At 41.4% G+C, this 10,955-nt stretch overlaps 1 protein-coding gene and 1 pseudogene across 1 annotated transcript; one reads left to right on the top strand and one right to left on the bottom strand.

Annotated features, from left to right (window-relative positions):
• Positions 1-4,677: 4,677 nt before the first annotated feature.
• Positions 4,678-4,835, top strand: LOC139188305 (U2 spliceosomal RNA; annotated as a pseudogene).
• Positions 4,836-6,653: 1,818 nt separating this feature from the next.
• LOC103444059 (ATP-dependent zinc metalloprotease FTSH 2, chloroplastic) lies at positions 6,654-10,493 on the bottom strand. Its single transcript, XM_029108465.2, has 4 exons — positions 10,324-10,493; positions 7,753-9,257; positions 7,225-7,465; positions 6,654-7,126 (listed from the first exon to the last, which is right to left on the bottom strand). Exons 2-4 carry the CDS (start codon positions 9,255-9,257, stop codon positions 6,788-6,790), a joined length of 2,085 nt encoding a protein of 694 aa, XP_028964298.1. The 5' UTR covers positions 10,324-10,493; the 3' UTR covers positions 6,654-6,787.
• Between the last annotated feature and the right edge of the window lie 462 nt (positions 10,494-10,955).

Here is a 10,955-nt window from a genome sequence, read left to right as displayed (position 1 = left end):
GAAGAATCCATGAGGGTAATGGCCGAAGTACATGAAGGAGTTTGTGGAGCACATCAGGCTGGAACGAAGATGAGATGGTTGCTTAGGAGGTATGGTTATTTCTGGCCCGACATGGAAAAAGATTGTAAGTCTTATGCCCGAGGATGTGAAGAATGTCAGAGGCACGGACCTCTCCAGCATGTGCCCTCAATACCTTTAAATCTAGTGGTCAAGCCTTGGCCCTTCAGAGGATGGGCAATGGATTTCATCGGGCAAATCTATCCAGCTTCTAGCAGAGGGCATACCTTTATAATTATGGCAACGGATTACTTTACCAAGTGGGTGGAAGTATCAGCAGTGAAATCCATAAATTCAGCCACAGTCAAGAATTTTATCGAGACCAAGATCCTGCACAGATATGGGGTGCCTGAAACTATTGTGACAGATCGTGGACCATCTTTTATTTCAAAAGAAGTTGAGGAGTTTGCAAGTAAGTACAAAATAAAGATGATCCAGTCCAGTCCATACTACCCGGAATCAAATGGCCAGGCAGAAGCCAGCAACAAGATCCTGGTCAACATTATCAAGAGAATGGTGATTGATAGTCCAGAAAGATGGCATGAAAATCTGGGGAACACTTTGTGGGCATACAGAACTTCTAAGAGAGCAGGAACAGGCACAACTCCTTATGCTTTAACTTTCGGGCAAGATGCAGTGCTCCCCGTGGAAATCAATGTGAGTTCTTTAAGAATTCAAAATCAATTTGGATTGCATAGCGAAGAGTATGTCGAAGCCATGTGTCAAGGAGTTGAAGACTTGGATGCCGCCCGAATTGAAGCTTTGAACCAGATTCAAGAAGGGAAACGAGCCGTTGCCCGAGCTTACAACAAGAAGGTGAAGATGAAATCTTTCAAGGAAGGGGATTTAGTATGGAAGACAATCCTCCTTCTAGGAGCTCAGCTCAGGGGTTTTGGAAAATGGAGCCCGACATGGGAAGGTCCTTTCATTATTAGTCGTGTCCTAGATAGAAGGGGATACTACCTGGCGGACCTTGAAGGAAACAAACATAAACATCCCATTAACGTTAAATTCTTAAAGAAATATTGTGCTACGTTGTGGGATGTCAGAGATTGTTATATCGAAGAAGATGCGAAGTAAAGCGAGCTTCGGGATATCATTATGCAATACGTATTTATCAAACATTCAAGATGGAAAGACAAGAGTTGTTGAGATAATGTATATTTCATTTCGACAAATTGATGAAATTTACAAAAGATTCAAGGCCAACGTATTACAGTCAATTCTCTTCCTGGATGCAATGGTATCTTCAGCTGATTTTCTGATGTCTTCATGGATGGGACCCGATCAGGTGATCGGGTTGTGCGGCCAACATGGGCTTGGTAGAGGATCCTCAGACAGGACCATCAACATATGTAATGGTCAAGCCCGATTTATCACCGCAGCGAGCAGGGAGACAAACCGTCAAGAGGAAACCGCCTGACCAAGGGTGTTGGAGATAGCGGGGCGTTCGACCAAGGGTGTTGGAGATAGCAGTTCTTTGATGAAAGCCTTTTTTCTCACGGAAAGGAAGTTTTAGGAAACCCCACCCAAAGCTTAAGGAACCCATTTCTCAAATTCTGAAATGCTCGAGGAAGATGGAAGAAAAGAATGAAGAGGATTTGATGGCTTGATAGAAGAGTTTCCGAGCCAGAATTTATAGAAAACCAGAGGGTAGTTCAGAGGTCGTGAGAAGCTCAAGGGGCACGGGGTTGCCTTCATCCTGTCGAGGGAACACGAAGTTCCAAAAGATTGAGATACACGCATGCGGGTATTTAATCAATGTTGGCGCTTGGGATTCCAACCTTAACATTGATTGAAGGGGGCACTGTTTGGATCAAAACTTGAAACTTTGGGCTCAAGAAAGGAGTTGGCCCAAAAGGAGGCCCGAAAGGGAGATAGCCGAAGCCCAGTCGAAGCCCAGAAAGCAGGGAAAGGCATTTTCTGACTTGGTGCAGCTCATGAAGACCACTTGCTTACCTACCCAAAAGCCAAGTGGTGTAGACTGGTCAGCTACACAGCCCATAAAGCACTTTATGGTGGCATTACATGTAAAATAGCTGATGAGTCATCACCCTCAAACCGCATTCGGGCAAAGCTGCTGCTACCAAAGGCCAAGCCGAGTTGTCTATATAAGAAGAAAGAAAATCCAAGATTAAAGACACTCAATCAAACAAACAAATGCAAGCACAAACTCTGCTCAAAGCCAGATTTGCCTTCAAAACAAAGCTGTAATCAGCCTTCATCCCTTTCGGGACCAGCCTTCATCCCTCTCGGGATAACCCTCTCTTCAACCCTTTGTAATAGCTCTGCTACCTTGTTAAACCTTGCTGTAGTATCGATTCATCTTTTGTAATCTCTCTCTCTCTACCCCTCTAAGCTTTCAGACCTTTGACAAAACTACAAAGATAGGAACCTGCAAGACGAGCAACCTTACCCGATAAGGTTTAACCTTGCCCGACCTTCTTTGCTTTAGTTTTGTCTTTTCAATATGTTGTATACTTCCAGTTATATGCAAGTTATTTCTAGCAACATGACTATTAAAAAGCTTTCTCAGCACTTGAATCCGATTTGAATATATTGTCAGTGTTCAAACCAGATCCAAGTCCTAAGCCCTCGGGCATGTAAATCTGATCAGTTAAAAGTCCTTGGCCTCAAGGCATAAAAAAGAACTTTATGTGGACTTAACCCATCCATGATAGTCCTTGATAAACGAGAAGTCCGAAGTTACTTGGGGTGCAAGTAATCAACCTACCTTCTAGTTTTCTTTCTATTATGTCATGATTATCATAGAACGCTTGAGCATGGAATGGATTCTAATGGAAAGCCTCAAGGCCTACACCTAAGGCCCCACAAAGGCATCCATTTGGATTCATTCCGTTCGGCGATCTAAAGAGTCTAAGTATAAGAATGAACTCTGATGGGAAGCCTCAAGGCCTACACCTAAGGCCCCACAAAGGCACCTATTTGGGTTCATTCTACTTCTTGGATTCGGGTAATCAAAAGTATAATAGTTAGAAAACTCCTACAACCACGAGAACAAATATGATGCGTTCGAGCACTGGTTTAGTTATTTATGGGAAGCCTCAAGGCCTACACCTAAGGCCCCACAAAGGCACCTGTTATAACTAACACGGTTTCTTGGATACATACATATATACAACTAAAGCACGACAACCATTTTACATCTGCCATGCTAAAGATGGCAGTGGCACGCCTGAGCACCTAGATGTTAACCTTGATTGTGAGCCTCAAGGCCTACACCTAAGGCCCCACAAAGGCACCTCTCAAAGTTAACGCTATCCTTCTCTTTCAGCCTTGCCCGAAGAGTCTTGCCCGAAGAGTCTTGCCCGACGAGACTTGCCCGACGAGACTTGCCCGACAACGCCCGACAGCGAAGCAGAAGCCCGACAGCAGCCCTCAACCGGCGCCATCCTCCAGGGGAGCTGTGTGCTCGTCGGCCAGGAAACATCCCCGACGGAAATTCCTGACACGAACTGCTTGTCACCAGAGCCATGCAGATACCAACACAAATTAGAAAGAGTACTTAAACACACACAGTTCAATCAGAGAGAGACGGAGAGACCATGGAGTCATGAGGAGGCAATTCGCCATACAAGTCCTTAAGGTATAATTTGGTATGCAGACGGGACGGGACGGAACGGAGTGGGAGCAAAGATGCTCTCGGATGGAAACAAGGAGGAAGAAGAATGAGACGGAGAGGTTATAATTTTGTGTTCCACAAATGTGAACGAGTCGTTCCAGGGGGTGAGGCGGAACGAAAATTCACCCAAAATTCGTCCCGTGGAACAGCGCGTTCCATCCGTTTTAGGCGCACCAAATGTGGGACGGAACGCCTCGTTCCACTCCGTTCCGTCCCGTCCCACGTACCAAACGGTACCTAAAGCACCAGTGAGCATACAATTTTGTCTTAAGGACAAGGTTCTAAAAGACGCTAGGCGCTAGTCAGGTGGCGAGTTGTGGCCTAACGCCTTGGCGGCTAGGCGGATTTAACTAAATCCATTATATTTCATGTAAATAAGTCTCTGTTTATACTTAAAATATATATAATTTCATCATAAACTACAAATAGAATGACATATATATTATGAAGTATTGAAACACAATGAAAACATGGGGAACAAGTATATAATGTGTGTTCATTTAAGTATTCAACAAGTCTCTTACAATTTATTGAAAAAAATAAAATGCAAAATGAAAGTTATCTATTTTCTACCTAAGTGAGTCGCAACTTAAACGGATGCCTAAGGGGATCTGTATGGATTAGGCGAGAATTTTTAAAACATTGCCTAAGGATAAAGAACCGAGTTCTTGACTCCGTCATCTTTGAAGTCTCTTACTCGAATTTTCTATTGTAATTTATTTAAATCTTTATTTCAATTAAAATATATTTTCAAAATTATTGTAAATATAACAGCTATCACTAATTTTACCAACACGTGACATATTCCAGGTTAAAATATACTCCCAATTGTCTCAAACTTGTGCTGACAAGTCCCTTTGATTTGAATATAACAACAAAGACATACCGCATAGAGGTTTTGTATCCCACATTGGCTGGTGGCAGAAGTACGCTAGTGAGGTGGCATATAAAAACAGAAGCCAAACATGAGATGAAGCATATCTTTCTCTGCCTATTGACTAAAATCAAGAGTAGTAATTATTTTTATTAATTTAATATCTAATATGGGAACTAATGGTTTACACAATATTAAATTAATATTTTTAGGAGAGAGTTTATTATAATAGCTTGCTATATAAGGGATTGTATAACTATTATTTTTATTAAGTTCATTTGTATACATTTTCTTTAATCAATAAATACAATCTTGTTTGTTTCCTTTCTCTTTCTCTGTACCGATTCTTCATCTTTGCAATATAACCTCCCGTATAACCTCCCGTTACCAGTAATGTCCACAAGAACACATCCCATCTTTAAAGTGATGAATCTACTAGCATCGCGTACAATGATCTCTCGGTTTTTTATTAGAGATATGTACGTAACAACAACATGACAATCAATGCAAACACGCAAATTCTTCATCACCCTTCTTGGTACATTATCAGGAATGTTCATTAAGGAGAAACCAATCGCCAACTTCTCACTATGGTGTGCCTAAGTTATATTCTTTCTCCTCATTATTCATATCATGCAAAACAGAGCCGGTATCAGGCACGTAACCATGCAACTTCAACTCTGATGTTAGCTCTTTAAGATACAAATCAATCTCCCATTGCTTTTCTCACCAACGCAGAACTAGTGAACTCGGTTTTCTATTTCCAGGCAGCTTTTACCCGGCTTCTTTACCTTTCTCTATCTCATAGCTTTTCTCACCTCAGAAAGATCGTGCCACCTTAGAGCTGAAGCATGGATGTTCGAGAGTAGCACATAGGACGCTGAGTCCTGTGGATCTTGCCTAATAACTTATTCAGCAATCCTTCTTGCCATGTCTACGTTCTTGTGGGTTTTACATGTGCAGATAACAAAGTTTTCCATATGATAGCGTCTGCTTTAACAGGCAATGATCGTATCATTGCCTCGGCTTCCTCCAAACAGCCAGACCGGCCAAGCAGGTCCACCACACATGTATAGTGTTCTAATTTAAGATGCAGTCCATACTTTTCGACCATAGAATCCAAGAACTCAAGTCCTTTCCGCAATGACCGCACGCATAAAGCAAACTCAAGAAAGTAACATCATTTGCCCCCAGTTCTTCCTGCTCCATCTCCTCAAGCAGCTTAATGGCTTCCTCTCCTCGCCCATGAAACCCATATGCAGAAATCATAGAACTCCGCGTTACAGTATCTCCACCTTCAGTTTCCGTGAAAGCTTTCAGTCATTTTAAAAATACTTCCAAACGAGTTTGTGAGCTGTTTAATACAAAGGTAGCTTGAATTAAAGGGGTTTAAGGCAACAAGTTTTTAATGAAATACACTATATAATTTTTATTAATAATATTGACAATAATGAGTAAGTGGTGACAGTAGTTTGAGCGTGGTGGTGAGTATCATAATTATGTCAAACTTTGGTAGTACCGGCAACTGTTTTTTCATAACTGAAAATTTATGAAGAAAGGTGAAGAAAGGTGCAACAAAACTTCAACTTAATTACAATACTGCCACTGCCTCTTGTCCTTATCATTAAAGAAAGTTGATTAGGTGTTTATACACAAAAGAAAAGTTTGTGAGACTATTTTATTAACATAATAGCCATTTCTGTTTCTATTATTTCTTTTTATTTTTCTCAACCGTTATAACTCGTAGAATAGCAATATCATCAAACCAGTATTGCATATATCTAACTGTGATGGACATGTACATGTACAAGCTCTAAATTTCTGTATAAAATGTCCTGCAGTCCATGTCTCTTTGTATTCAATTGAGTTTACAAATTCCAAAATTAGAGTTCTTTTTTTTTTTTGGGTCAAAATATAAATTTGTTAGATTAAGTGTTAGATTAGAGAGTCGATGAAGTTTGAACCCATATCATGGTGCAAGGACAACACTCCTCTCTACCACTGTAGAAGACCGGAGTTTAAATATCAAGCTGGAACCAACGATGTAGAACACAAAAAGATCAATAAAAGACTGCAGAGTGGAGGAATTTCATGCCCATGTATATTTGGTCATCACGTTACGCTACAAGTAATACAAAAAATTACAGCTTTTATACACCTTTACCAACTATAGATGTTTAGCTAAGTGTCGATGACGGTATGAGTTGCACTATCTAAACAGCTACAGGCGACGGAACTGCAGCAGGGACCCGGTTTTCAACTGGGATTTCAGCGAATTCGGATAGGAGTGCCCGGAATTCATCCCCGGTCATTGTTTCCTTTTCAAGAAGGACCTCCACGATCTTGTCAATGGCTTCCCGGTTGTTTCTTATGTGGGTCAACGCAATCTCATATGCTTCATCCGATAATCTCTTAATAGCTGTATCAATGTCTTCAGCAAGCTTTTCTGACATTGAGTTCCTTGCCATCATTCTCATAATGACGTCACCGCTCTGGGACGCATCCATCAATGACCATGGTCCAATATCAGACATTCCGAAGGTGGTGACCATCTGCAACAATGCCAATTAAGTTCCTCAGTATGATAGAACTAGTAGTGTCATCTGACATTTTCAATTTCTATGAGAAGATAACAAATATGTTCAATTACCTGTTTGGCCAAACCAGTGATCTGCTGCAAATCACCAGCTGCACCTGTTGTCACCTCAGGCTCGCCAAAGATCACTTCCTCTGCGGCTCTACCACCAAGTCCACCAACAATTCTTGCAAACAGTTGCTGCTTGGAGATCAAGGTAGGATCATCTGCAGGAATAAACCATGTAAGACCCCGAGCCTGACCACGAGGGACTAATGTCACCTTTTGAACAGCATCATGCCCTGGAGTCAATGTCCTGCATTGAGGAGAATACAAAACGTTATTTTGGGTCATTTAAGTTTCTTATTCTGCAATTTGAGTTACTTGAGCATCATAAGAACAACCCAATAAAAAAAGGTCGTACCCAGTGCACAAGGCTCCCGCTTTACGCAGGGTCTGGGAGAGGTGAATGTCGGCTAGCCTTACCCCCATTTATGGAGAGGCTGCTCCCAAGTCTCGAACCCGAGACCTACCGCTCATGGACGAAGGCACTTGCCATCGCACCAAGTGCGACCTCTAATAAAAGACTAAAATATCACTTACCCACAGATGGCATGCCCAACTTCGTGATATGCCACCAGACTTTTACTCTTTCCATCTGTCATTACTGTTCCTTCCATTCCAGCCACTATTCTATCAATTGAATCATCAATCTCTTTAGATGAAATTGCTGACTTCCCACGTCGACCAGCCAATATAGCTGCTTCATTAAGGAGGTTTGCGAGATCAGCCCCACTGAAGCCGGGTGTCCTCATGGCTACAACATCAAGGGAAACACTTCCATCAAACTTCTTATTGCTAGCATGAACCTTTAAGATCTCTGTTCTTCCTCGAATGTCTGGGACATCAACAGACACCTGCCTGTCAAACCGGCCAGGCCTCAGTAAGGCAGAGTCAAGAATATCTGCCCTGTTAGTCGCTGCAACCACAATGATACCAGTGTTGCCCTCAAAACCATCCATTTCTGTCAAAAGCTGATTAAGGGTTTGTTCCCTTTCATCGTTCCCTCCACCAATTCCAGTTCCTCTTTGCCGTCCAACAGCGTCAATTTCATCAACAAATACAATGCAAGGTGCATTCTCCTTGGCCTTCTTAAAAAGATCACGAACTCGGGAAGCACCAACACCAACAAACATTTCAACAAACTCAGAACCTGAGATGGAGAAAAATGGAACACCAGCTTCACCAGCAATTGCCTTTGCTAGCAGAGTCTTTCCGGTTCCCGGAGGGCCAACAAGAAGAACACCTTTAGGAATTCGAGCCCCAACAGCAGTGAACCTCTCAGGCTTCTTTAAGAACTCGACCACCTCCACGAAATCTTGCTTGGCTTCATCTACCCCAGCAACATCATCAAATGTCACTCCGGTGTTTGGTTCCATTTGGAACTTGGCTTTAGATTGACCAAATTGTAGAGGAAATCCAGGCCCACCTGGACCACCCATGCCCCCGGATGAACGCCTTGAGAGTAGGAACAAACCCCCAATTAAAATTAGTGGGAAAGCAAGATTTCCAATCAGGTTAAATAAAAGAGAGCCCGAGTCTTCTTGAGCATTATGTGCTGCAAAGTCGATGTTCTTTTCCCTGAACTTCTGGAGGAGCTCTTGGCTTAGCCCCGGAAGTTGAACACGAACCCGCTGCAATCGGTTCCCTAACTCAGGAGAAACAGCCTCAACAATAGCAATGGTTCCATTCTCAAACAAATCAACTTTAGTCACCCTGCCCTTGTCCAGATACTCCAAGAACCTGGAATAAGACATCCTTGAAGAAGAGACACCTTGATCATCGGCGGCCAAAGCATTCCCCGCTCCAAGTATAGCTGGTGCTCCTATTCCCACATTCCCAAGCAACAACTTGAGAAAGCCTCTTCTTCCCTCGTTTTGCCTTTGGTCTAGCGACGCCTTTGTGAGAACTGTTTTTGTCACTTTACCCAACGATGGAAGAGCTGAAGGGTGCAAGAGATGCCTGCCACAGAAGTCCTTGCTCAAATTTGGCTTAGTACCGTGGGTAGATAACCCATTCCCCACAAGGCATGCTGATGATGCTGCCATCTGTAAGTACGATAAAAGAGGCACTTGTAAGTTTATATGCCCAATCACAGATTGCAGGAAACGAAATTGAGTAGTTCAACAACCTATGCAGGAACAAAAAAAACAAAGATCGAAGTATAAAGAAAATATGAGGTCAGCTTAATATTTGATTGCATCTCAGTCCCGAAAAGTAGCTAAAACAAAGAATTAATTTTCAACAGAAGCTAAGGGATTGTTTGGTATTGAACTTGAAAACAATTTATAGTTTTCAAAAACGATGAATCTAGCTAAAATACTCAGTACTCATAAGTTTAAACAAAAATGGAATCAAGAAGGACACCGAACAGGCCCTAAATTTATCAAATCTCAATTCATACCATCATAAACATTACGGTAGAAATAACAGCAATTCAACATTTAACAGAAAAACATGAATGAATATCAAGATGTTCACTCATAGTGCAACGACGAAGCAACTTGTACCCTTGATGTCTTTTTCACCCAACACATGCAATTCTTTTTCAGTTTTAACTTTTTCAAATTCCATTCAACCAAAAGCAAAAACAATAGCATATAGCATATGTGAACAAGGTAAAAGCCAAAAACCAAAAAATAAAAACTAAAAAGCAATCAGGTGACATGAATTGATGGAGTGTCACCAAAGATGCTAATTTTCTGGTTCAATAAATTCACAACAAAAAATGCAAACAAAAACATAATGATTAAAAAACACACAGCCATCTTCAAGAAACATGCATACAATTGATATTCACAGAATCAAAAAATCACATTCAGGAAAAGTACATCAAACCCATGTCTAGTTCTATTTGTTTTCCAAGTACAAGTACGAAACCATAGATACAGAAATACACGAAACCGCAAGTGGTGGATTGCCCTGGTTGTTAGAGTTTCCTCCTCAACCCACTCCGTCCGGGGTTCAAACCCTTCCCTCCCTTAGGATAGTTTAATGTAGAATATCGATAGTAATCCAAGAAATACACAGAAGCAATACAGATATGCACTCCAATGTAACTGAAAGTAGAGATTAATGGACCAGCAGCACAAGAAGAAGAGGAGAAGCGCGTACCTTGAAAAATGGAGGGATTTCGTGAGGGAAAGATTGGGGATTTTAGGGATGGGGCGAGCTACATAAATAGCTCCAATGAATGGGGAAGCCAAATGGGATTTTTTTAAGGAGTGGATGTGGTTTTAGAGCACCCTACGTGGCTTATCGCTGTTGGGTGGGAGGAGGAATTTTTTATTTTAACGGAACCCGAGTGATACATCATATCTTTTTATATAAATAATGAAAATATTTAATTTTTAAGTTATTAAATTTTTAACACACATATCTCATTATTTGTATAGTGACACGGTGTACATCGTGTGCCGGTCACACTAAAAAATCTCTAGGGTAGGAGGACTTGGAAGTTGTTTTAAGTTTTTTTGTTTTTTGGTTAAACAATAAATTTTGTTAGATTAGTCATCAACAGAGTTTAAATTCACGTCGTCGTGCAAAGATTCAACACTTTTTCACCACTTGCTTTAAGGTGTTTTTTTTTTTTTTAAATTTCTTTTTCTTCATATTTTCTAGGCTGGGGATCTGAAATGAGCACGTCACTTAACTGTAAACAAAATGGAAGAAGGGGCACGTCACTCACTTCGATTAGCTGTGGAGTGTGGACTGGACACAAACACAATCAAACATTCAAACCAATC

This window comes from Malus domestica, chromosome 09 (genome assembly GCF_042453785.1).
Source record: "Malus domestica chromosome 09, GDT2T_hap1".
Taxonomy (NCBI): Eukaryota; Viridiplantae; Streptophyta; class Magnoliopsida; order Rosales; family Rosaceae; genus Malus; species Malus domestica.
Note: the sequence above shows the minus strand (reverse complement) of the source record. Positions and strands in the feature narration are given on the sequence as shown.